Genomic DNA, 27,859 nt, shown 5'->3' with positions numbered 1-27,859 from the left:
TTTACCCTCACAGGATTGTTCGGCTGGTAAGACTAACACCTCTTTCTGAAGAGGTTGTGATGGTATATTATGTAATAGCCCCAACCCACTATTTCGATCGTGCTTGATGATATATTATGTAATACTCCCAACTCAACTAAATAAAAAATTTACCTATCTCAAATAATAATAATAATAATAATAATAATAATAATAATAATAATAAAAGACTATTTGAGTGTTTTTTCCTTTTCGGTAAGAATTTCCATGCTACAATCATGAATAAACTTATCCACAGTTTTTTTGGGGGAGAAAAGGAGTTTTGTTGGTTAAATAATTCTGAGTTACGGTCTAGAATTTCTTACCGTTTGTAATGTCTCTTTTTAACAAGTATAATGCCAATAGAAGAGCATCGATCAACAGCAACATGAACTTCTTGAGAGGAGCACATGAACCTGCTAGGAAGTCTGCACACGTCTTAATCTCATGAACATGGTGAATAAAATTATAATGAATAAAAGAATATCTAAGCTCCTTAATCCCCAGTACTAGATCAAGTACTTTCCCCTAAATGGATTGAATTGCCACCATTGAATCACATCAGACTTCCACCTGTGAGAATCCTAAAGTAATGGCCTTCTCCATACCTCTCTTGATCACAAGTAGTTCCATACGAGAGATGTTATCATCAGAAAGTCCCCCAGCTAGAGCAAAGACAGCCTTCATGGTGATCCTTTTTCCTAACGCTCCATATCCTCTGATATCTCTACGGATGGATCCATCACAATTGATGGCAATGCATTGAATGTACAGGGCGAGGCCATCTCAAATGTAGTGACTGCTGTTGTTTAAAGGTCACCATTATATCCCATCTGCTGAAGAAATCCCGATCCATCTGTAGTTAATCCTCAAATTTTGCTAACCCTATGATCCTCACCCTATCATTTGGATCCTCAACAATCATTTCAGAACACAACATCAATCCATCATTGATAACATATATCAAGTTTTCTTCTTTTTTCTTGATGAACAAATATGCCACACTTTCCTTATTCCAATTTGGATGAAACCAAATCAGATCTACTGAAACAGCTGATGCAAAGACAGATCTTCTGAAAATTCATGATATATTGACCTCAGTGATGGGTTGCATCTCCGGTTTAGAGTTAGAGAATATCCCCATCAATCTCGATCCTACTGTACCCAGCTGTTTTGGCCACTCCCATTATCCTCATACAATGCCTGACCTTAGCAACATCATCCCACATATCGGCTCTGGCATAAATATCAGACAGCAAAACATAGTTACCAAGATTTTCAGGCTCCATCTTAAAAAGTTCTCCTGCAGCAATTTTTCCAATTTCTACATTGCAGCAAGTCCTGCAAGCCGCCAGCAAAGCCCCCCATACCCCAGCATGGGGTTCCACTTTCATTATTTTTATCAGCTCATAAGCTTTCTGGACAAGTCCTGCACGGCCTAGAAGGTCAACCATGCAAGCATAGTGATCAACCAACGGCTCTATTTTGTAGCATCTGGTCATGGAATCGAAGTATTTGCAGCCTAAATCTAGCAGTCCAGCATGGCTACATGCAGTTAAAACACCCACAAATGTCATGGCCTCTGGTTGCAAACCATGAAGTTCCAACTCCGAGAAAAGCTTCAGGGCGTCTTCTGCACGCCCATGGTTGGCGAAACCACCAATCATTGCATTGTATGATACTATGTCCTTAGTGGGCATCTCATAGAAAATTTGATGAGCTTTATCCACACTTCCACATTTGGCATACATGTCAATCAAAGCATTAGAAACATGGAGGTTCAATACTACACCTTTGTTCTTTGCATAGTCATGTATTTGTATCGCTGTTTCTAAAGCCCCAATATGTCCGCAGACAGAAACGATGACAGCCATGGTTACTTGATCTGGTTTGACATTCTCCAGGTGCATCTCGTTGAAGGTTACTAGAGCTTTATGCCATTCATGACTTCTAGAGTAACCCATGATCATGGCATTCCAAGAAGATACATCTCTCTCGGGCATCAAATCAAAAAGTTCCCGTGCAGCCTGCATGTTTCCATGGCTGCTGTAACCCTTTATCATGGCATTCCATGAAATACAATCCTTTTCGGCCATATTGTCGAATATATCCCGGGCAGCGTCAACATTTCCAGTCTTGGCACAGCACATGATCATAGCATTACAAACCACAACATTTCTCTCAGACATTGTGTCAAACAGATATGTCGCTGACTTAATCCAACCAAACTTCGCATACATGTCCATCAGTGTCGTCTGTACATATGGGTCTGAGTTCAAGCCCAGTTTAACAGAATGACAATGGATTTGGCAGCCAACTCGGGCAACCAAAAGAAAGGAACACGCTTTTAGTACAGATGAAAGGGTAAAACTGTTAGGCCTGACCATGTGCCTTTGCATCTTTCTGTAAATATATATAGCTTCAACTGTGTCCTGAGATTGTCGCCCTGCATAAGCAGCTATCATGGCCGTCCATAGAAACACATTCTTAGTGTCAAAGAAGCAATCAAAAATCATGCGGGCATAGCTGACATTGGCAATTATTTTAGAGCTCAAAGATACAAGCTTGACAGAGAAATAATTTTCACGGTGAAGCCCACTTGTGATCATGGCAGCATGGACCTGCTTCAATGACCTCAGAGATGTACATTGTTGGAGGTGCTCAGAAATTATATCTACGATGTCTGCTGTCCTGGAGATCAGTGCTGGAGGTATCTTCTTCAACCACATGTATCACCAAAAATTTTTGGCCTAAAGAACTAAATTCACATCCCAAATTCAATTTTGGTGAAAAATCAGAACTTTTTTCTTTTTAATGCGATGAGTTCTAAGCGTGTGTCCTTTTCTGGACTGGAAAAATCTTCCAATCGTGATATGGAAGTTTATCAAAAAAACAAAAAAAGGAGAGGAACCCTTGCTGCCTTTCAAGTCGCTTTCTTAACAGTGTTGACGACTTTTCCATTTCTTCTTTCAAGTGGCATCTAAATCTCAAACTTCATACCATTCATTCTGTGCTCACGACAGGGTCTTCTTGTGGGGACCTCTCTGAGTGTTTTTCAGGTTTCACTTCTCAGGCAGGGTGGGTGGGTGTGTGAGAGAGAGAGAGAGAAAGCTTGTGTGTCTCAAATAGAGATATGCTCCATGGAGTCCAAAGGCTTCTTCTCCATCCTTTTGTTTCTCTTCCTATTCCACCTCTTCATGGGCTCTGCCGCTTCTACCTTCCTTTCATCTCCATCAAGTAATTATTTTGAAAACCTTTCTTTGATTCTTCACTTGCTAATATTGCTAGTCTGCTTCTAAATCCTCGAATTCGGTCTAATTTATTGTAGATTATGTCTCTGTACCAGAGGGATCCACAGGTCGGAAGCTTCTCCAGGAGAAGGGTTAGTCTCCTCTCCTCTCAAAATCAATATAATATAGTGCAATTATCCTCCCTTACACGGATGTATATCTCTGTTTTATAGTTCTGGTAGGAGTAGTTGGAAATTGGAATCTTGAGATAATTATAGTTACGGGAATGAAGGATTCACGCATGAATTACTTATATTTTTGTCATATACGTAGATACAGGAAATTTGTTGTAAAATGAATTGGTGTCAGGATTTGAGTTACCATGATAGATTTTCATGGTGGATTGTATTAATTAGCTGATTTATCTATGCTGTCAATATTTTATTGGTCATTTTTAAGTTTCAACTGAGCAGCTGAAGTTAAGTTTTCCTTTTCTCACCCTGGAAGATTTTTATCTTGCTCTTCTGTCAAACCACTCTGGTATTAAGTTCTGCCTGGTCATCTCTCCTACGAGTCAATTATCTCCCAAGATTTCTTGATTCTTTTGGTGTTCATTGCTCTATATTTATCAGCCCTTACCAATGTTTTTATTATTACTGGCCTCTTTTGGTGTTCATTGTTCTATGAATAAGATATGTGATGATTTTGGCCAAAATTTTTGAGTCCGGATCATCTCCCCCAATGGGGAGTGCATCCCGATAGCTGTTGACCACAAATTGCAAGGGCCAAAGGGTTAAGGTGATGGGATTTATTTTTTTAAAATATTTTTTTATTTTTTACTTGTGGGCTATATAATTTCTGATTGTAATGCTATTGGGAAAGCACAAACGTCAGAGGAGATGATCTACACTCAAGATTTTCAGCAAATTTGAACTAGATATCATTTCAACGTTATCCACAAATGCAGCTTTCACTTGGACTTTCTAAATTTCCATTTTCAGGCAAATTACAGACTTGTCTTTTAATGTATACTACAGTCTGATGCCTAGAGAATTTTTTCCACCTTACTCAGTGGCCAACTTTTAAATGTATGTTGGATGAATCATTTTCTTACTATTGATATAGTTACCATTTCATACATGATCGTTTAAGCTATGTGGAAAATTAAAATTCTTGGCTAATGAGCAAATACATTTGGTCTTTCATGCACTCCACAGCTCTGGTGTTCATATAATAATTTGGTACATAGATGAATGGCCATGGGAAGGAACTTGTGAAAAGATAGTTTGTATATTGGTATGTTCAAAACTGCAACTATGCATATCAGCAAACAATTAGTAATGTCTGGTTCCTTGATATTTTATAGACTGTCCAGTGGATTTTGAGTTCGTCAACTACACAGTACTCACAAGCCAGTGCAAAGCACCTGAGTATTCTTCCCAGCTTTGTTGCTCAGCCTTTAATGAAGTTGCATGTCCATATATGAATGAGCTGAATGACAACACAAATAATGACTGCATTGGGACAATGTTAAGCTACGTGGACCTCATTGGCAACTACCCTCCAGGCCTGTTTCACAATTGCTGGGGAGTGGCTTACTCGTGCAATAACACAGCACTTCCAACATCAGTTGATGCAAATGGAGGATGGATTCCCCAGACTTTCTCTCCTTTTCTAACACTGATGGCCTTGTTTCCAAGTCTATTTTTCCAGATTTTATGAAGCCTGCATGAGATAAATTCTCATTTATAATACAGCTTCACTTGATATTTCTGAATTGTGAATAAATTTTGGTAATAATTTGTTGTAGTATTGCAAAAATTTTATGTATTGGATATATACTACAGAAGGGAAGAACTAATGGCCATAGCCTGAGAATGCATGTAACTCTGAGTTGATGTTTCAGTCGTCAAGAATGTTTAGGCCAAATTAATACCTTTTTACTTTTTTCAAAATTACAAGAAATGATTACCCAAAATTGGATATAGTCACATAGACAACCCCTAAAATGGGCTCACAATATACTTTTCTCCAGTTCTACCAGAAAATTTTCCAATCCAATTAGTGTCAAAATCCTATGGTTAAAGATATTCTCTCTTCATTGTCGGTTAAGATAAGATTGAGTCCATGGAAATAGTTCAAATTCTACTGTCAAACAAAATCAAACCAGTAACAATGACAGCAATGGTGTGGATGGATTTTGGACAATTTTCAAGTAAGCCTACTCAGAGCTTAAACAAGAAACCATTTAACCAACTCTGTTAGACACCCTAAATTGGACTAGAGGATCTATTAGTGACCCCTTGGGATATCCTTTGGTGGGTGATATTCAGAAGTTTCTTCTCTACTACTTCCCATGATCTAAATGCGGAGCGAAGAAAGATTGATTTGGATCCCCCATCCATTATTAATCGAGAAATACAAATCATGCCTTGCGCGCACCTCAATTACATCCTCAGAGGGGAGCTTTGTCGTCCGCAAGGGTCAAACCCATGACCTCTCCACTGAGAAATACGGATCTTACCACTCTACCAACCCTGCATTGACAAAAAGCTGCAGGTTTTGCTTCTTCTATAGAGCGTCGTGGAATTGTTCATATGCAAAACCAATTTCTAGAACCGAAACCCTAGATTCACTCACACTCACAAGGGGCATATTCACGTAATCTTCTAGGAAGAGAAGAGAGGAGAATTGAACTTTTAAGGTCTGCCTGCTGTAGTCCTGATGTTATTAGGTTTTTTTCTTTAGAGAAAATCTAAAAGGGAGTTGATTATTAGTTTAATTAATTAAATGCACCAAATTAGTAAATTAACTATGAATATGCATATTCCATAAAAGCCCTATTTAACTATGTATTTGCAAATAATCCCCTACAATTTTACATAATTATACAAGATTCTCCACATTCTATTATTGATAGAAAAAAGAGTCGAGAACACATAATTAATGATTGCCAACCCCTTGGATCCATTTCAGGCCCAATTCGGAGTTCCAACTATACAAAATAAATAAATAAATGCAATTAAATACATGAGAATTAAATAAATTTATAATAAAATAATTATAATATAAAAATTCACTTTCAAAATACTAATACCAGTATAACAAGTTGATTATACTTCAGTTCCATCTCAAACATTTCTTGCATTGAGTAGCAAATACTTTGTCGGGTGATATTGGCACTGTTTCTATTCCTACTCCAAAACATCGGCTGTTCTTTATTTACACTCTATTCATTCTAATATTTTAATGTACAAGGGCTCATAATCCATAGATGAAAAAGTCTAGTTGACTATCAAGTTTTCTTTTAGATGAATACCTCCCAAGTCCCAACCATTAGTTTCATATGGATCTCCATAAGAATAAGATAATTTTTTCAAGACTGAAATTAACTGCATTTTAAGGAGGATTAGATTAGACACAATTTTCCTCATGTCATGTTGATGAGAAATGACGCACCAAACAAACTCTCATTGATCTCTTCCCAACTCCAATACAATCTCAATGGCCTCATAAACTTAAACCTTGCTCTGTGGACATCTTGAGGAAAGCTAACCTAGTGCCCATTAAACTTTTTTTTTTTTGTAAGCTTATGGTTAAAAATTGGTTTTTTTTCTTAACTAGGAAACTAGGAAGGCACTAGAAAGAAAGTTTGAATGGAGAATGGAGAATGGAGGAACGTAATGGTGGTCAAGGGTACATGTAGTGTTCGTAACTAATGACTTTCTTTTCAATCATATATATAAATAAATAAACATAATGAGTTCAGCCTAAACTTGATATGTTATACATGTTTGTATATACCCACTCCCCCCCTGTTACCCTGTGAATCTGAATACAAAATAATGTATCCTGTAGGATTTTGGGTTATTATATTAATATTTATTAAATACAAACACAAACAGGGGAATTATAAATAATATATATATAAAGGATGAGATACTGATACTGGGAGCTACTATTCAACAGTGCTGATGTTTTATATAGATGTGTGAAGTCCAAATATTGGCAAAGCCATGTCTTGAGTCTCTTGACATTACAATGTGAAATAATATTACATTCAACAGCACAAGAAGAGACGAATTAAGTACAGAATAACAGTGAGTACAACAGGGAACTTTTATTCTAAAATCAAGACCTTCTCATACCTCAGTGTCTCCAGCCCAATATATACCTCAGTGTCTCCAGCCAAATATAAACCGTAACAATGGCTTGTCAGAAGGATCAAGCACTCCTTCCAAAAAATGATTATGCAATTGAAGGCCCCAGGTAGAGAGTAAATGGTTTATTTACCAATATCTTGCGAGGCCACGTCCATACTTCTGGCGGAATTGTTTCTTCGTCATGCACCATGATGACTCAGGGAAGGTGCTCATCTGTATCAGCACAAACATTTTACAGAAAGAGATCATGAGTCGTTCAAAAACATCATGTATAAATATGCATGTATACTAGATCCATTAATTAACGGGACTGTAACAGATACCAGCTGTGGCTGTGCTTTATTTTTCTTCTTTTTTTTGGGGGGGGGGTGGGGGTGGGGGAAAGGGGTGGGAAAGGGGTGGGCTGTGAGTAAAAAATTCATTGCCAAAGTGAACGAGCTACAAGGCCTCAAGAGGGTAAAGAGAAAAAGAATAAAGAAGAACCAAGCTCCAAAGGCAGATAAAGACTAAGGTGACAAAAGAGACTGTAGGAAATAACAATATGCTTGATCCTTGGGAGTGTAAGCAAGAAGAAACATAAAGCTGCATTTGTGTTATTAGCATGCAAGAATGCACAATTTACATGCAACAACCTTCATTTGTCAAATAAAACATATAACAGAGTGATAAACTGATTTACTTTTACATAACTAGTAGAGTGCAAAAAATGATTTACTTTCAAGGTTAACTATTAATAACAGAGAGGAAGGATTCAAGATGTTTCAAACAGAATTATAGTTGTGAGGGGGAAGCTCTGTGGCGTGTAAAAGAAAACTCAGTAGTATAGCGATAAAATCAGAAACCATGGATGGAGATGAATGTTCAGCAACAAAGAAAGGGGAAGAAAAAACAAAGTATCACTTTGATGAGGTAACGAGGAGAGTAAACTAGTTCTCTTGCAAATCAACAAGCACTCTGAAATTTTCCTCTAAATTGACAAACAAACAACATTGACAGATAAGAGTGTAAAAAGCGGAAAGGAATCTCCAACGAGAAGCCAGTTGTGACTTGTTTGGTGAACCCCCGTCTCAAAGCAAATTTAGGTCTTGTCAGTTACAAACCCAACAAGCTTTGCCACTAGGAAGTACGAAGATGGATTCTCAATACATATTTCTTTGCAATTTGATTGTTTAGAGCTTACATTGCTGATAAGCTTCGCCCCAAACCATGCAGAGTCTGTACCATAAGGAGGTGGAATAACTCTGATTCCATTGGACATGGCCGCAGGACAAATTTTACGCAGTTCCTTCTCCAACCTCTCTGAAACAAACAAACCGCCCAAAAAAATGTCAAATATGTAGTCAGGGAATTGTGGAACTGCAGAACATTCAAGGGCACTTCCCACGTAAAACCCAATTCATTCACACCATAGCCAGCATATTGGTAAACCAAAGCAATTGAGAGGGTGAGGAAACAAAGCCTGAAAACTTACATGCCTTTACAAGTATGACTTGCATTGTTGAGATGCTCAGAATCCAACTTATACAACTTTAGCCCAAATGATAGATATTAAATGTACATAATAAATTAGAAATTCTTAATACAGACCTGGCAGTCCAGGCAAACATGCCGTCCCCCCAGCCAAGACAATAGTCTTGAACCATCCATCATCACCCATCGCTTCTGCAGCTCGACAGTGGTCCATGCAGAGAGCCACTGCCTGATGCAAACCCATTGTATGTCTGTAACCATCAAACAAGATTTCTTGTAATCAGCACTCTCAAAGCACAGTAACTTCAAGAAAAGTGAGTATAGGCACAACGCTCTGTCAATGCATACAAGATGCAGATGGAGAGTTTTGACCCAATGTGAATGTGAAGGAGTGTGCTAAGCAAGCAACAGGACCAATCCCCCCCCCCCCACCCAAAAAAAAAAAAAAAAAAAAAAAAAAGAAAAAGACACACACACACAAAACAGAGGAAAAAAAGGAATACACGTATGTGGTCTTATATAGAAAGGCAGGAAAATGTGAAAATCAGAGCAAAACATGGTAGAAGGAAAAGTATGGAAATTAAAGCAACACATGGTGTAACAATTTACATGGTTCCCGAAGGTAGATTACATTCCCATGCCATGACTTGCTATGAAAAACTAGAAAATGTATAAGCACTGCTCAGGTTTACATGCCAAACCCAACCAGTAAATCCTGGCATATCCCTCTCCCTCAGATGTCTTAAACCTGCAAGGAACAAAGAATTTTTCAATCCCCACTCACAACAACCACTGATATGCCCCCAAGATGAAAACCAACTTGGTTATAAGAAACCTCAAACCTATGCACAACTGTTGGATTATAACATCATCGAGCAACTGGATCAAAGATATCTTTCAACACTTATGACATAGTTTGTGTTGAAGCTCTTGGGATAGACAAATTCTAGTAAAATTGGAATCATTTTCATATCAAGACGTCAGTTAAAAAAAAAGGTAAAATTAACCTTTAACTGGTCTGCAAAAAATAAGTGTAAATCATACAGCCAACAACATGGAAAAAAACCAGGGTTGATATACCTTTTTAAAACATCCAGCAGATAGATCTCTTAGACAACCCACCAAGGGAAGCATGTAAATAGGCATTAGTGCCAAGAAGGGTTTCACATGTTCAACACTTTACCCTCTAGATCTAAAATGTAGAGAACTAGAGATAGGTAATAACTTACACCAAGCACAAAGGGGAGCTTTTTACCCATAACATTACTTTGAAAAGAAAATTTAATTTTCAAGAGCCACCTGGAGGAGGAAATGTTGATGAACTGAATATAGGGTTGACATAACATAAATAACACTATACATGCACCAGTCAAGACAGAACTCAGAATTTGCCACATCACTCCTCCAAAGGGTGAGAAAATAAACCAAGATGGAGGTCTTGAACACACTATAGGGTTAACCAAGTGTCAATGCCATGCAGTTTAAATTTACAATATGATCTTTTTCAAAATAAATGTCTATCTTGTAATATGACTATCACATTAAACTGCTGTTTAAAGGCCCCACATGAATCATTTGTTTCCAGTCTACTGCTTCTGAGACCCTGAATCTAAGCAACAGTCTGAATGCGTGAGGCCCAGGCATGAACCAGTATCGTGGCCCACCAAAAGTATGCAACCTTCTGGATTTGAATAGTTCTGTAGCCAGCATATCTGGGAGATTTTTTTAAATTAAGGAATCAGTTAACATCTTTGTTCCAAAATTTTGGAATAGAAGAAGCACATATTGATTTTTAAATATGGTTTCCAATGCAAGGAGTTTTTGTCAATAAATATACCTCCCTGCCTTTATCAGACAGATTTTTATGCTGTCTGTGCATTAGTACTTTTATTTGTCTGTTTCTGCCTTTCTCTATATAAACCTTAGCAGGCAGGTAAGGAGGGACATCCCTGGGCAATCCCATTCCAACCACTATCATCACTCAATAGAAAGTAGTAGAAGCCACTTCTCTTATTGGGTTTTTGTTTAAAAGTATATAAAAAATGGCATCAGTTGAGTAGCTACAAAATCAAAACCAAAAACAAGTCAGATAACAGTGTCAAGAAAAAGTAACCAGAATGTTAGAGAAAAATGCCTTACATTCCCCCCATAAGTGGTTGGAATAATATCTCTCCAGTTTGAAAGCGCTCCTTTGAAAGGGTAAACCAACCTTCTCCAGGAACTTCAAATGAGGCCTCTGTATCCTTGGATACCTCTGCTTCATAATCAGCAGCAACATAGCAGAGGTTCTGCGAGCCCATGCAACTACTTACTATCAGGCAGTAAAAAAAGGAAAAGCTTTTGCACAAAATGATTAAAACTGAAGATGGATTAATGAAAAGCAGAAAAACACACTCACAGAAATGTGAAACAGAAAAGCAAAGTCCCCATTTTAGTAGGAAGAATAGGTAGCTGGATGAAAAACCAGAGAAAACTTCCAACACACAAAGCGTTTTTCTTAGAAATCGAAGGTTAACCACGTTCAACTGGTATGATGGAGAGGATCAAAAAATAAATTAAGGGGAAAGAGGGGACTGGGATGTACATCCTTACCTAGACAAACCTGTAATAGTAGATCAAAAAGATAGATGGATACAAAGTCAGATATAGGAACTAGGGTTTGAACCACCTAGCACTGAAAAGGATCTCTCCTAGACTATGAAACACAAGGAATTAATGTTCCTCAAAACACCAGCAGCTCTACACTCAGAAGAAATCTCACATGCAAATTTGCTCAGCAAATTTAACACAACCTACAACTGATTTATTCTTCAATTGAGAAGGGTATAAATAGATGGCTTAGCAGCCTTACACTAGGAGTCCTTCCACCAATAGGATAACACTTTAGACTTAAAACATAATTAGGAAACTCAATAACTAATTGGACAGCACACAAACCCCCTACACATGGAGGCGTCCAAACTTACGTGAACGCCAGAGTCATGTGACCAGTTAAGTAAGTCACATGATCACTTAAATTGACCCATTAATTAATCCAGATGAACCAACAAACATGGATGAAACAAAATGCAGAGAAGAGACAATAAGAAACTTATTACAGATGCCACTATCAACCATGCTACTACTCTACTAGTACTACTGTTTTAGTGGATTCCTTGGCATAATATGAAATTTTGCCATCTTAGTAAGTACCATTTCAGAATGGCCTGCGAAATTGAAAGAAAAAAAAAAAGGCAATGTCTCGGCGAGATTTTGGTGAAATTTCAATGAAATCTCGGAAATTTCACAAAAATCTCAAAAATTTCATGAAAATTTGAAAATTTGAAAGGGTTCTACCATACTGAGCTTATGGCTATCGATATGGAATTGGTGCAGCATATGGTGGTACATCTACTAATTCCCAATAGCATGTTTGCATATGGGTATGGAGATGGATTAGGTCCATCATTTGTGCATTCCATCTCTGGATATCCATTAGGACCAGCACAGCCAGTTATGCCAATTCTGTAAGCAGGTCACAGACCATGGCTGTACAACACATTCCCTAGGGTAGGGATATCTATTTAATGTTGATGATGCTACCTATAGAAGGCCAGTGCTATATGGATAACTTTATCCGTACCATGTCATAGCCTGCTTATTTCCGGTATTTAGAGTGCTCCTCCATGACCCAAGGGATAGATTTAGCCTGACATATATTTGTATATTGAATTCTACTTGTTGTATCTGTTGTTGCATTTCAATGAAAATCTTAGTATTGTCTTGCATAATATCCATATTTACATTTGTGAAAATTCATGTTCTAGACAGAGTTTCACCCACATACAGCTGAGCATGTGCCAATCAAAAACACCACTTCGGGTTAGGTTTTAGGCAAAAATAATACTTCAATTGTGTTTATTGGCATCAAATTAGGCTGGACATTGAAACCAACCCAAACATTGAGTTGAAACAAAAAAGAAATTTCAAAATCCAAGATTTCAGTGAAATTTCAGTATTTTGGTCTCTTGGCAAAAGGCGAGATGGCGAGATGAACTGAAATTTTGAACCTTGCTCCTTTGACAGCCTTTTCTTGGACTTCTTTTATATGTAGGCCTATGGATTGCATCAGTTGGCTCATGGAATCCATGAACTTCTGTGGCTGAAGAGATTGGTTCAAGAGATCCACAAAGTTTCACGGCAATAATAGGGCTGCTATAACTACAATCTTGTTCAACCTAGCTGTAAAAAGCACATTAACATTGAAAGCCATTTCATTAAACAAAAAACTAAAATAAAATAAAAAAGATATGAGTCTAGCTGCATTTGCCTCCTTACATGAGGACAAGCAACTAGGTGTCAACACCCTCACCACAGGGGTTAATCTCTCCAGTTCAGTACCCTTTTGAGCAAGCAGGGAATAAGACGCCCATTCTCCAGCATGATGGGTATTGTTAGAGTTCACAGAGTAAGGATATCATGAGAACTTTTTCAAATCAGCTTTTACTTTTACCTTTGTAGGTCCCTATGTGTCAGTATGGGGTTGTTGATATAAGGTTATTAAATACTGGTGTATCTTAAAATAGTTTTTTAAGTAACTAAATATTGGGGAGAAAAATCCTCTCACCCAAAGCATTCTTGTTCAACTTTCATTCTTTATCATACTCTTTTCTTTCTCTCCTCTCACCTCCTTACTCCACTTTTGTTCCTTTTTGAACTAATAGGTATAAAAGGTATTCCCAGTTCACTAGGCTTCCACCACTGCAGGAGCTGGGGAGAATCACAATATGTGTAGCCTCACTTCTGCTTTTGCGTAGAGGTTGTTGCAAGGCTTGAACATGTGACCACTTATGGTTGCATCAAGGCCCACCGTCATCTTTATTATAGTAGTGATTGATCAAAATGCTTATAAACCAGATTCTCTCTTTTCCAACACCAATTTTGAGTTCATCACAGAAGTGAAAATCTAAGTCCATATCCCTAACCTCTCAAAAATCCCCCCTTTGCAACAGTTTCATCCACTGCCACCTTGCATGCGTCAAATGTGGTAACAGCATGAAACACGTTTACAAAACTACCAGTCAGAAGGAATAGGCTCTTCAACATACTCAGCATATGCCTATTCCAACAGTTATGCAAACTGAAAAGAAAAACACATTCTTTTTTATTTGTGAAACCATGCTTTTTCCTTTAAGTCTTCTGCTGGCACTCAATATCTTGCTCTCAAGTTGGGAAAAAAGTAGATGTTCACCTTTGCTAATAGAAAAGAGAGCCTGAAATCAGAGGTTAAAATGATCTATTATATCAAATCCTTCATCATTTTCAGGCATCTAAAGCATGCAGAGGTAGACAGCTAGAATATGACATCTTCTAGTTTAACTGAACAAAAGTTGGGGTCCTACTTAACTAGTGTCATTATATACTCGATCAAGTGACATCGTAAGCATTCTTTCAGCAATATATGTCAAAAAGGCCTTGAGCCTTGGTCACAATAAGAAGCAGAGTTACCTCTTTCAATGCGCGGACAGTGAATAACGACTGAAAATTGAAGTTGTTCTGTTGCATCAGCTCCTTAAGGAACCCTGTAAGCTTGAGCGCTCCCTGTCCCAAAACTTCTACACCCACTTCACGCATCACCTTACCTCTTAAAACTGTGAAGTACCATAAATAATATCCACAACCGAATTATCAAGAGATTTTGACAGAGAGAAAAAAAAAACAAAAACAAACAAAAAAACTGGAAGAAAATATATGATGCATGTGTGCATAAAAAGAGAGAGATTTCAGGACTGACAGGCAGTCCTCCAATGCTAAAAAAGGCAAAAGAGAAAATTAAAAAACCACCAAGAAAATTACAGAACCACCAGTGAAATGTCCTGATGAAGCCCTCTGAGGTTATTATTAGAGAATTATGACTGAATTGATGATCATGACCCAAAGTCTATCTAATACCAGTATCAAAAAATAAAAAGATCAAAATTATCATAAAAACTTACTTGGAACAACAGATGTGGCATGGAAACCAATATTTACGACAATGCCTGAGGTTCGTCTTGCTGCATACAGAGCTAGAATTGCCTACATTTTCACAGGACACTGTAATTTAATTCTAACACATTGGAAAAGGCAGCTTTGACATGAGGGGAATGAACCAACAATCTGGAACTCTTACATTTCACATATCTAGTACTCTTGGGCATATTGAACCTTTCTGAAAAATATCTTGCAGAAATAAATGTAAATGCATAAAAGACAATTTTTTGGACCATCGTCTTTTATGCATTATGATGTAAAAAATGTACCCTTTTGTAAAATACTATGATTACTATTGTCATCATTCCCACTTTTATTCTCACATGCACAGAGCGTTCTAGCATTAGGAGTAAAAATTTGGAGTACAGGCTATTAATAAGTATCTTTCCCCCCAGAGATTAGAACCAGTCCTCAACTCTCCCTTTGGGTGCAGAGATTATCTTTCAAGGATAACCAACTAAGTAAACAAGGGGTGCCAGACACCATGTCCTTGTCTTCCCCATCGTCGCTGCCCCCTCCTCACCCCCTGCTACCCCCATTCCCTTACCAGTCGCCACTGACCCTTCTCCTCCTCCTTCTAAACCCTGGAACACCCTATTCACTAAACCCAACTCCTCTGCTGTCGACTTAAACCTTACTTTCTAGCCTCCAGTTTCTGCCAACCCTGTTCCTTTGGCACACAGTCCCTCCTCAACGGCCCCTGGTATTAACAGTTGAAAATCCGCCATTATTGGCCAACTCCTTGGCCCTGTTCCCTCCCTAGCATCCTCAAAGCATCCCTAGCCAAACAATGAAAAGCACTAGGTCTTATGGGGACTTACCTTCTCGACTTTGGCAACTTCCTGCTCGAGCCTTAGATGGTTCCCCCCGGTTTGTCGGTAAGTCCCAAATCTTCATCAAGCCTTGGTCTCCATCTTCACCACTCCACAAGGTCGACTTCAACACTGTCCCTCTGTGGATCAGTCTTTTTGGTCTCCTGCTTGAATTCTAGAATTGTGATTACCTTAGTCGTATTAGTTCTGCAATTGGTAAGCCTCTACGCACTGACTCCAAAACCCTCAAGATGGAAAAGCTTTCTTACACTCAGATTTGTGTGGATTTCCCTGCCGACAAGCCCCTCCTGCTGTCCCTCTCCATTGTTGAAGACAATGGCCTCAAGTATGATCAAATCATCGTTTACGACTGGGTTCCCCTGAGTTGTGAACTCTGTTCTTCTTTTGGTCATAATGCGGGTACTTGTTCCTCAACTGCTCTCGTTCATGCCAGCACTACCATTTCTCTAACTCCTCCTGAAGATTCTTTGCCCTCTGAAATTCGGCCCTTTGAAGCTCTGCCCCCTAAAGAGATGGTCAATGTTGTTTGTGTCGCTCCTCAACGAACAATTGATGCCCTTGAAAAGATCACCGCCTCGATGGATCTCAATACTCCTGCTTCTGCTACTTAGAATGAAAACCCCAATCCCGCCGGTCACTAATACCTATTGGAAAAGAAGAAGACGTGCCAAAAGGTCCCCTCCGACGGCAAGCTCGTGTCCCCAAGATAAGCAGATCTATACCGACTACACCTGTCAATCCACTACAACAGTCAAAGCTGCTACAATTGAAGCTCTTGTCACGGTTCGAATTGTAGCCTCACCCACTGCTCCCGATGAATTGCTTGATACTAACCGATTGTCAATAGTGCCATTGCCTGAAAAAGTTTCCCATTTCCCTGCTAACCACGACCACTAGCCCTGCCCCTCTGCTACCTCCCCCTGCTTCTTCTATCTTGGATAATGGCGACCTCACAAACCCCCATCTCCTTTTTCCACTTGGAAGCCCATTGCTCCCCAACCCCTTTGTTCCTTCTTGGCCCGAAACCCAGTTCTCGCCTAAGCCTCTCTCCTGTTGGGCCTTTTCTCTCTTCAGGACTTGTGCCCATTCTCTCCCCGCCCTCTCGGCCCCTAACCCCATCAATACCAACAACTCCTTTGTCTTCATGCCTCCTAACCTTCCACGTCAGCCCATATCCCCCAAGCCATCTCCACTAACCATTAATGAGAACTCAATGCCCATCTCCCCTTTAGCCCAAAATAATCCTACCGTTACCCCTCTCAACTCCTCTACCCCCATAAAACGAAGGTCTCTCCACCTATTTGTCTCTGACTTAGGCCCCTATTCTACCCCCCTAAAACACCATTTTACCCCTGAACCGTTGTCTCCTTCCTCTGGCTCGTCTATTGAACCTGATCTTTTTTAAACTCCTTCCCCTTTGAATTCCCCCCATGTGAGACCTCCCCCTTCAATTTTACTTATTTGATTGCCACCAATCCTTCTTCTTGCCCTACCCCCAGCAGCGACAATGATGCCCCCTTGGTCTAAATGTCTAACTTCTTTATTTGGAACGTTAAGGGACTCAACTCCCTTGCAAAATAAGCTGATGTCAAAAATACAATCAAAGTTTCTAAAGCCTCTCTTTGTGCCTTTCTTGAAACCCATGTCCAAGCAGACAATGCCACTGGATTGCCCATTCTAATGCCCCCTCTTAGCCTTTTCTCACAATTTCCTCTATCTCCCCAAATGGTCGTATTTGGATTCTCTGGAACTCCACTAGATTCCAAATCAGGCTCTTGAGGTCCTCTCCGCAACTCACGCATCTCAGCGTCTCCGCCACCCACTCTTCCCCCTTCCTTCTCACCATCATTTACTGTTTCAATCGTGCCTCTAATCGCTTCCCCCTTTGGGAGGATATCTGTTTTATCTCCTCCTCCACCTTCAATCTCCCCTGGGGTATCAATGGTGACTTCAATATCATCTAGTATTCTCATGAGTGTGTTGGAGGCTCCCCCTTGACCTTGCCGTGATTGATGATTTCAACTCCTACATCGATGACTTGTATTTCTGATCTTCGTTGGTCTAGCCACCCTCTCACTTGGCATAATCGTTGAATAGAATCAGCCAGAATTGCTTCAAAACTTGATCGATTCCTTTTGAATGATTCCTTGCTTTCATCCTCCTACTTCCCATGCCTCCTCCTCTCACTCCAGTCTCTTTGATCACTCCCCCTGTCATGTCCATCTTCTCCCCTCCGCCTCTTTTGGCCCTAAGCCTTTCAAATTCTTTGACATGTGATCTTCGAACCCCTCCTTCATTCCCATAGTCAAAGATGCTTGGTCAAAAGCCGTCCACTCCCTCCCTCTCATCACCTTTTCTCGCAAACTCCGCAATACTAAGGATGTTCTCCGCTCCTAGAACTCCTCTTCTTTCGGAAATATCTCCTCTAGGGTCTCCTCCTATCACTTGGACCTTTAGCAAGTCCAATCCCTCCTCCAAAGTGATCCCTTCAACCCCTCCCTGGCTGAAAATGAAAAAGTCTTATCCTCTAATTTATCTTCCCTTCTCTCCCTTGAAGAAAGTTTTCTCCGTTAGAAAGCTAGAATCAAATGGCTCAAGCTTGGGGACTCTAATTTTATTTATTTTCATCGCTCCCTTAAAGCTCGCCAAAACTTCAACTCCATCCCGTTCCTTCTTACTAGCAATGATACATAGATATCTGACCCTCCTAGTATCAAGGCTGAGGTCATCTCTTTCTTTTCAACCCTTCTCTCTCCCCCTTCCCTACCTTCCCGTTCTCCTCTTCCTTCTAGCCTCATCAACAAATTCATTAACCCCTCCTCCCTCTCCTCTCTTTATGTTATCTCGTCCCCTAAGGAGATTCTTCTTGCTATCCATTCCCATAAGCCCAATCGTGCTCCGGGTCCTGATGGTTTTAGTATGGGTTTCTTCCCCGTTACTTGGGATTTCATTGAGAATGACGTTGTTCGTGTCATCCGTAGCTTCTTCAACAACCCATCTCAGCTTTCTTCCATCAACCAAACTTTCCTTTGACTCATCCACAAGAAGCAAGGTGTCTCCTCCCTCTCTGACTACCGCCCTCTCTCTCTCTATAATCTCCTTTGCAAATTCATCTCCAAAGTTCTAGCGAATAGACTTCAAAAGGTTTTGCCTTCCCTTGTGAGCTTAAATCAATCTGTTTTTATCTCTGGCCACAATTAGCGGATAACATCATCCTTTGTGTAGAGATTGTCCGCTTGTTGACCTCCACAAAGCCTTTGACTCTATTCGTTGGGACTTTATTAGTGAAGTCCTCTCCTCCATTGGTTTCCCTCCTCCCATCATCCATTCGATTGAGATTTGTATCTCCACCCCCCGCTTTTCCATTATCACTAATGGCTCCCCTTCCGGTTTCTTCCCTTCTTATGTTAGAACCTCCAAGGTGGCCCCCTCTCCACCTACCTTTTTCTCGTTGGACTTGGAGGTTCTCTCGCACATCCTCCAATCTAAAATTGACCAGCTCCTCATCTCCCCTACCCTTAAATGCAAATCCCTTAATCTTACCCATCTTGCTTTAGTAGATGACCTTATGATCTTCTCCAAAGCTAATCATTTGTCCATTTCCTCCATCCACTCGGCCCTTTCTCTCTTTGAATCCCTCTCTGGCCTTAGGGTTAACCTCGACAAATCTACCCTCTTTCTTTCCGATGTCTCTGATCAGTTGCGTACCTCCCTTCTCCAGCTCGCGGGCTTCAAGCCTAGCTCCTTCCCTGTTGTGTACCTTGGCCGCCCGCTCATTCCTGGTAAGCTTACTCACCACTGCCATCCCATGCTCGACCACATCCGTAAGAAGCTTCAACTCTAGAAAGGCAAGCTTCTTTCTTTTGCCGGTAGAGCGATGCACATTCGCTTTGTTCTCCAATCCTCCTACCTTTATTGGTGCGGAATCTTCTCCATCCCCAAATCTACCATCCATGTCATGGAGTCCATTCTTTGTGCTTTCTTTTGGAAAGGGTGGGAAGCCTCGCGCTTCATCCATCTTGTTAGTTGGTCGACTATCTACCGTCCAACCTTAGAAGGTGGCTTGGGAATTCATCAGATCATTGATGTTAATATGGCATGTCTAAACTTATCTGAAAAATTGCTTCAAAGCATGATTCCATCTAGGTTAATTGGGTCTACTCTTATTTCCTCCAGTCTGACTCCTTTTGGACCGTCCCTATTCCCTCAAACCCTTCATAGGTTTGGAGAAAACTCCTCCTGTTGAGACCTTGTGCTCTCTCGGCAATCTCTACCTCTATCTCCACCGGCTGTCCCACCTCCTTTTGGCTTGACCCATGGCTTCTGATGGGCATTATCTTCACCCTTTTTGGTCCTCGTACTGTTTATGATACCCGTATCCCCAAAGCCACCCCCTTGTCTGCTTTCATTTCTGATGGCTCCTAGGTCCCCCCCCCCATTCTCACACATGTTTGGGATTCCCTCCCCCCCTCCCCCCAAAACACTTATTATGTCCTCACCGTTTGGCTCCCGGCCCCCACCAAAACCTTCTCCGCACCCACAACCTCAAGCCCCTTTGGCCCCCCCCGGTTTGGTTCAAAGGCCACATCCACTCTCACTCCCTTACCCTCTGGAAGGCCCTTAACCTCGCTCTCCCCACCCAATCCTTCCTTATTGGTCGCCATATCTTTTTTTCTCTTTTTCTCTTTTTTCTTGGGTGTAGAAAAGAGAGCTTTATTTATTCAAGAGAAAACCACGAGGGATCTTACATCTTAGAGAGTCATAGAGTAGGATCCATAAAAAAGGGGGGGTAAGGTATGGTGGTACACGAACCAATCCTGAGAGTGCTGCAGATTTGGCCAACTCATCGCCATATCCCCACCAATCCAAAACTACATCCTTTGTTGGAATGGTTCAAAGGACCTTGAACACCTTTTCTTTTCTTGGCCTTTCTCCAAATCTATCTAGGGAAAAGCCCTAACTTCCATTTGGCCCCGTTCGAGGCGCTCCTTTGGTTTTTCTTGTGATTTGTCTTGGATTTTGAGAAACTTTTCAGGATCTTCAATTTGTGATCGGATTGGTAAGCTAGTCTTCTGTGCCACTATCCATCATCTGTGGTGGGAGCGCAATCTTTAAAGATGAACTTCCAAATCCCGCTCTACAGACATGATTTGGAATGCCATCCATTTTGATGTTTCTACTAGGCTTTTAGCCATCCCCCATCCCCTGGTTGATGATACCCCAAGAAACAGGCTTATTGTTGTCTCCTGGGGCCTCAGTTCTTCTTTCTAGTCTTCCTCTTAAAGGCCGTGTTCTCTTGTTCCCTTTTAATTTAATTAAATTATTTATTCATCTCCCTATACATGCGTGCGCGTTGGTGTAACACGTGTTTTCTATGGTTAAAAGTAATGCAGAAACTGAAACTGAAACCCTTATCTCACATTGAACTAGGGATTTTGTTCTACTGTTGGTTGGACCAAATAAAAACACCAAATAACTACAGTAGACAACAGTATATGACCCCCAGAAAAGAAAAAACCCAGGAAAAGCTAAACAGAAAAGGAATTCCAATGCGAACTCAAAATATAGAAGAAATAGATTCATGGTATTGAAGAAGAAGTTGTGGAGACCAAAAGGGAAAAGTTCAACAGGGCTGATTCTTAAACTGTATGGTCTATGGTTACACCACTTGATCAAACAAAGCTAGAAAGAAAGAGAAACCCTAAGGCCTTTTTTGTTAGTCAGGGTTTAATGCAATGGGGAAGTTGGGAGACATTATAATATAAGACTAGATTGGGTTAAGCTAGGCCAAAATAAACCCACAATGATTCAAGAGAGTCAAACTAACAATTAACCCTGATGGCAGTATAACCAGACAGGCCCAGGGTTCAAGGTGTAACTCAAAACTTCAGTCAATAAAAGGGGCTGTAATCAGGGTCAAGTGCAGGCTGTGGGATGCCCAGCAAAGTTTCCAAGTTTGGGCTGTTTTAAATGGTCAAAAAATACAGATAGTAGCAGGTCCGAATTATAAACCAGAGACTTGTGTGGAAATTAAACCATCAGCAGGTTGGGATCAAACTTGATTTGGGTGGGGTGAGAGCTGGGTAGCTCTCATCATCCAAATTTTATCCCATTGTGATGACTGGTTGCTGAAATTTGGACTGGAATTAAAATTAGAAGGTTAGGACAGATCTCCCAAACCAGTGGATTTAGGAAACCAAACCAAGGGCCTCTATTAGGTCTGATTCAGTCCTTCAAACTTCTGCCGAACGTGAACTCTCGCTGCAGAGATATTGATATTCGGAGTAGCTGGAAAAATCTGGGTAGCATAGCATAGTCCCTGGGATGGATAGGTTCAATGCTAAAAGTTCTACAAGTCTTCTTGGGATTTGGTAGGGGAGAGCTCACAAAGGCTATTTTTTGGTTCTTTGAACAGTCAATCATGCCTAACTCCATCATTGCAACTTTGTTACTATAATACCAAGAGGGGGAGATGTAGGGACTTTTGCAGGATTTAGAATGATTGCTTTGTCTAATTTGCTATATAAGATTATTAAAAAAAATGATTACAAACCAGTTGCAGCAATTAGTGGGCAATCTGGTCAGCAAGAACCAATCAGCCTTCATAAAGGGCAGACCAATTGCATATAACATATTAGTTTGCCATGACATTGTGAGAGGAATTGGATGGCAGCCTACCCATCAGCGCTATTAAAGATGGACTTGCATAAGGCATATGATTGTCTCAACAGGAAGTTTTCAATGGAAGTCATGGAAAAAATCTGGATTCATGCACAATTCTTGGGATGGAAGGCATGTATTTTGTTCCTTTCTGTTTTATATCCTTATTAACACAGCAATCCTTCGCAAAAGGAAATCTGTGCATTCTGGAGGGAACAAAACCAGCCGGCTGACTGCATTCAGCTGAGCCAGCAACAGGTGGAGCAAGAGCCTATGGAATTTCTAGGGGAGTTGATGGTGCTTATTCAGAAGGATGCAGAAGCTCAGGTTTATTTCAGATTGTAACTTCAATTGGATTTTCTGGCTAGTTTGAGGCCCTGGTTGAAAGGAATGCCCTTTTTTTATGAATCTCCTTCCTCACAGCCCCCCCCCCCCTCCAATCAAATTGGGGTTCTACTAGATTGCCTATTTTGTATCTTCCTTCTTTCTAATACAATAATCATTTATCAACCAAAACAAAAAAAAACATGTGTGATGTACAATTTATAAATGGTTTATAACTTTAAGTTTATTTGTCCCTAAAACATATCTAAGTTGTTTTAATTAAACTATACATGGTCTAGTACAACATATTGTGTGAAGTTGGCCATATTAGAGTATATCTGGTACACTAGCATCCTGGGGTCCAAAGTCAAGCTCCATCATGGATGTGATCTTGTAAGATTTAAGGATTTCAATTTGTTTAGATAAGGGTGTCAATTCAGCAGTGAAGCTGCCCATGTAAGACCATACATCCTGACCCATTTCAAAATCAGTAAGGTACGGTTTTAAAAATGGTTTCGAACTTTCTATTGTGGCATGGTACAGTAACAGTTTTGGGTGCAGTACATATGATATATACCGTTTATACTGTTTTGCACCGTATATATATTGAAACCGTATCATACTGTATACATGCCATTTTCGTACTGAAATAATACCATACCGCCAGGTACTTTCAACGGTTTTGTAAATGTAGATACAAAACAATATGGTACGGTTTCGGTTTCAGGTATTGCTTTTCTATATTGTAATGGAACCATACCATTTGACATCCTTGTGTTTTGAGGGCATAAACTGTGGTTTCATTCAAGTTTGAGAACCTCATTTTATCAATTTAACTCTCAAAATCACTATTGAAACTCGCTTGTCCAGTTTTAGTTTTGATCGAAATATTTTAGTTCAAAACCTAAAAAGCAGGTTTTGAAACTGAAACCTGAATTCTGAATACACATAATATCCTTAGCAGTAAAAATGACAATTGGTGTTTTGTACAACTCTAATTCAGGGCATCTAAAGATATGCCAACCAAGTTATACATCTACAGAAATAAATTATATTTGATGCATTAAAGGAAGAGGGGGGGGGGGGGAGGGGTATACAGGAAGGATGCACTTAAAGAAATAAGAGTACAAATGTCAAGGTTAAAAGATTTAACCCACTTGATTGATTGCACAAACAGCAGGAACATCCATTTCAAACAGGACTGAAAAGATAGCTATCTTCAGTTGCTTTCTTGCTGCTTTAGCAGAAACGGTGTCTGTAAGGAGAAGAACAAAAAGCAAGCCCCTTATTTCAAATAAAATTAAGGTGAATGGAACATTTCATCTTCATAAAATGAAACAAATACTAACATCTCTCCCAAAATAATTAACAAAATATAAATCCAATGCTTGAATCTGTAATAGAAGGGGGGGGGGAAAGGTTCATTGGAGAGTAAACCAGCCGGATGGAGCTGGCAAAACAAGCACAAACTCAGAATCTTCATAAAATAGACCTGAATTTGAATTCTAAAGGCCAAACTGCAAAGAGAGATTATAAGCAAACATATACCTTGTTATCCCATCAGTTATAATTGAATTAACTCTTCTTACTCAATAGGTAATGATATGCATAAAGAAGGTCCACCTATGGATGATTGACTTATGTTATAAGAACCAGCGAAAGTGGAAAATTGAAATGAAAACTGCTATCATCCATCAAAGCTGTTATTCTAATCATATAACCGCTGTTGTGACACAGGATTTTGAACTGGGGAAGGGGAACTTTCCTCCTTTCTTCACCAAGATACCTAATCTGACTGCCATTCATTCTATTCCTATAAATGGGAGAGTACTTTAGAAGGTAAAGAATGCCATAATCACATTGATCACACTAATCAAACTACTCAATCAGTTCCCAGCTCATATTACTGTTCCTCAGATTACTGACTTCAGCAACAGAGAATTCACCCAAGAGTGTGGTCCAACCCCCTCTTTAGCTGAACTCTTGGTTTGTGGCATGCAAGTCTTGCCTTGACATGACAATTCAGATTCCTGAGGGAACAAGTATGATGAGTATATCATCACCTCCAATAAAACTTCGCTGAGGAATAAGAACTGGCTTGTAGGTGTCCTCCAGCACTGTGCGAGAAAGGCTACATTGATCTATATTACATTCAAAGATGGGGATCAAGCATGCATTTTCTAATACATTAGTCTTATTGTTAAAGCCATCGATTGTGGAGAAAAAACAATATTGCCCCAAAAAGAATGGCCCCTCCGAGCACAATTAATAAAAAAATCTACAAGCATATGCCCAGTCCCTTACGAGTTATGAATCAGTATAACAAGGAATACCATCAGATAATCATACTACAGAAATGCTAGCTTATAAAGGAATTCATTTGTTCTGAAAGACAAATATTACCATCAATGATGCACAAAGAAGTATTAAATATGACAGCTTAAGCAAAGGTAAACATTTCACTGTTGAGCTGACAATGACATGGTGTCTCACCATCAAAATGGCTGACAGGGATGGAAACAACAACTGGCTGCGTTGAGGGCTTCACCTGCATTCTGTAGGAGATATGATCAACTTATTATTTAGAAGGATATTACAAGTAAGGACAATTATATCTTCAAAATTGGTTCTTCTTAATCTTATTGATGTGTTGGTTTCCCCCCCCCCCCCCCGGTGGGGGGAGGGACTACTTATGTTTGCAATGGTATATGTGGTGCTTCAGTTTAAGACCTTTAATATACTAAATGATGTGAGATGAACACAATGAAGCCTATTTTCTCAGAACTCTTTCTACTCCCTCCTCCATCCCTACTGTCAATTATAACAAAAAACAGAAAAGACAAGAAGAAGAAGAGAGGAAAGCTCGACTTCACTAGCAGCTTCACTTCTCAACATGTGAGGACTCCAGAACACAGTTCTTCTATTTATAATTTCAGAGACCAAACAGAATTAGAACTTCCTATTCTATTCTAACTCATAGGACTTAAAAGTCATATTTCCTTTCAAACTCCCACAACCCGCACTATCGGGAATTAGTGCCTGGCTATCAAATTTCAGGACAATCAGAATTGATTTTATTAGGCTATCATTTTCTCTCCTAATATGGGATTGTTCTTTTTCCATGTAATTCTGTTGTAAGCTGATCTCCCACTGGATCTCACTGGTAAAATTAGTACTACATTACATACCCAAGTACGGTGGGGTTTGAGATCATCATTAACAAGATAATTAGATTGGAAAATCCATGTAACTAAACTGAAGAAGGCATAGCAATACAAAATGAAAGTAACGTCATATCATGGACCTGCTGTAGATTGTAGAAAAAAAATGACGAAGCTTAGAGTGCATTGGAGACTCAATGTTACCAAATTCCTGCACAACAAGCGGACTTAACAGGTAAAAAATATTGGAAGGGGATAAAAGAATCCATTACAAAAGACAAAGACAGATAGATCCGTCAAAATGAGGCAGACAAAAAAAAAAGAGGTTAGCCACAAAGAGGAAAGCCAAAAAGAGAGACAGAAAAGAAAGTAAAAATATTTCCCAGCCCTTTACTGGTGAAATGAGACATTGGAAACTGCTTATGGTAATTAAATCCAAAATGCAACAAGTATATGAAACTTGCCAAAAATGTTGCCGATCGCCCAGATGGACCAGCATACTTGCTCCAACCAAACTTGCAGTAGCCCAAGCCACCTACACAACAAAATAAAGGCAGCTAAATAAATACAACCAAGTACAAGATATGACAATATAGGCATAGAATGCAATGGCTGTCACTATTTGTCCCAGTTTGCTTTCCATAAAGAATGGTCCAAATTTTAAATTTTAAATTTTAGCAACCCAGATAAGTGCTACAACCAAATATTTAAGTGTGGTTAGAACTTTGAAGGTCTTCCTCAGGTAGTCATAATAACAGATGGAATGATTAATCAAAATAACTGCAACTATTAAAGGATTCTTGCAATTGCTGATCAAAAAAATGTAAATTAGTACGTCCAGAATCTGATGAACTTCTTCGCATTTTTTTTATTAAAGCCCCATTTATCTCACCACTTCCACATATACTCTGGAATATACAATGTCTATTAGGAAATATTCCTAGGTTTCTTTTAGATCTCCTCTCCATCATCAACTCTAGCTCACTAACTGATTGCTTCCCTGTATTTCCCAGTAATTGCATTTCAACTATCTTCACTAATTTACTTTGCATTCATCCCCTTTTTTAGGCCTTTGATTTCATTATTTGGAAATAATTCTTGTCTTCATTGTCTTGTCATTCTCGACAACTGCACCCCCTCCACCGACCCCTCCCCCAACCCCCCCCCCCCAAAAAAAAGGGATTCTCTGCTTCTGTAATCAATACCTTCAGCATCTTCATCCAATGCTGATCATTTGACAGTTTTCAATGCTTCCAAAATTTGAAAGTGCGCAACTCTTAAAGTGGAGGTTATGAACAGTTTCTGGGATCCAATCAAAGAAGGTGGGAGGAATGGAACCCAACCACACAGAAAAGAATTAGGCATACGGCATACCCCTTCGCCACAAGCTTGGCCTTCAAACAAACTAGAGATCCATCCAGGTTAACCCTCGGAAAACCAATACACATTCCCTGAGGGCAACGGAATAAGGTCCCACATCTGATTCTCCTTTGATTCTAATAGTTCCTTAGTCATAGCAACCATCCATCCAAAATTAATAATGCCTCTAAAACAAACTTATTCAATTGGGTGACTCTCAATAGTGGACAAAGAGGAGTGAAAACAAGCAAACAGACCACAACTTCAAACACCCTTTTACAGAAGGCAACTGGAACATCAAGATCAGAAGAAGGAATACTAACCTAAGGATCTACGAACAACAGAAGTAGAAGGGCAAAGTCCATCAAAGAAAGAAGGCACTAGCCAACTGTTGGGGATGAGCAAATGCTTTGTTGATGGTTGATTTGGAAGAACTTAAGCGAATGGAATACAAAGCTGTGTTATAACCAACGGAACCACATGCTAAACAACATAAATAAGGAAATCATCATCGGACTCACAGACAATAAACAGGAACAGCGGAATAGGAGGTGGACTTGAAAAGGACAAATTGGCAGAAACGAAGTTCTTGCGTTGCTCAAAAGAACAGCATCAACAACCCTTTTAGA

At 39.7% G+C, this 27,859-nt stretch overlaps 2 protein-coding genes and 1 pseudogene across 4 annotated transcripts in view; 1 reads left to right on the top strand and 2 right to left on the bottom strand.

Annotated features, from left to right (window-relative positions):
• Window positions 1-186: 186 nt before the first annotated feature.
• Window positions 187-3,117, bottom strand: LOC149024761 (pentatricopeptide repeat-containing protein At1g74630 pseudogene; annotated as a pseudogene).
• LOC149024760 (GPI-anchored protein LLG1-like) lies at window positions 3,081-5,203 on the top strand. Its single transcript, XM_089144971.1, has 3 exons — window positions 3,081-3,255; window positions 3,347-3,400; window positions 4,615-5,203. Exons 1-3 carry the CDS (start codon window positions 3,159-3,161, stop codon window positions 4,968-4,970), a joined length of 507 nt encoding a protein of 168 aa, XP_089001097.1. The 5' UTR covers window positions 3,081-3,158; the 3' UTR covers window positions 4,971-5,203.
• A 1,974-nt stretch (window positions 5,204-7,177) lies between these two features.
• The window catches only part of LOC149024759 (actin-related protein 8-like), a 45,219-nt gene continuing 24,537 nt past the window's right edge, over window positions 7,178-27,859 (bottom strand). The window contains exons 3-12 of one of the 3 annotated variants that reach the window (XM_089144969.1): window positions 26,336-26,406; window positions 26,015-26,082; window positions 25,204-25,265; window positions 23,868-23,965; window positions 14,857-14,938; window positions 14,369-14,511; window positions 11,021-11,169; window positions 8,999-9,132; window positions 8,592-8,710; window positions 7,178-7,624 (exon numbers count right to left, since the gene is read on the bottom strand). In XM_089144969.1, coding sequence (XP_089001095.1) covers window positions 7,538-7,624; window positions 8,592-8,710; window positions 8,999-9,132; window positions 11,021-11,169; window positions 14,369-14,511; window positions 14,857-14,938; window positions 23,868-23,965; window positions 25,204-25,265; window positions 26,015-26,082; window positions 26,336-26,406 — 1,013 coding nt within the window. In that variant the 3' untranslated portion in view covers window positions 7,178-7,537. Of the gene's footprint in view, window positions 7,625-8,591; window positions 8,711-8,998; window positions 9,133-9,359; window positions 9,630-11,020; window positions 11,170-14,368; window positions 14,512-14,856; window positions 14,939-23,867; window positions 23,966-25,203; window positions 25,266-26,014; window positions 26,083-26,335; window positions 26,407-27,859 lie in introns of those variants that run through there. The other 2 variants (XR_016171667.1, XM_089144970.1) reach the window with 2 other exon arrangements.

This window comes from Hakea prostrata, chromosome 2, assembly GCF_041222555.1.
Source record: "Hakea prostrata isolate BN-2017 chromosome 2, UWA_Hpros_2, whole genome shotgun sequence".
Taxonomy (NCBI): Eukaryota; Viridiplantae; Streptophyta; class Magnoliopsida; order Proteales; family Proteaceae; genus Hakea; species Hakea prostrata.
The sequence above is the reverse complement of the archived record's forward strand: the minus strand, read 5'-3'. Positions and strand labels throughout refer to the sequence as shown.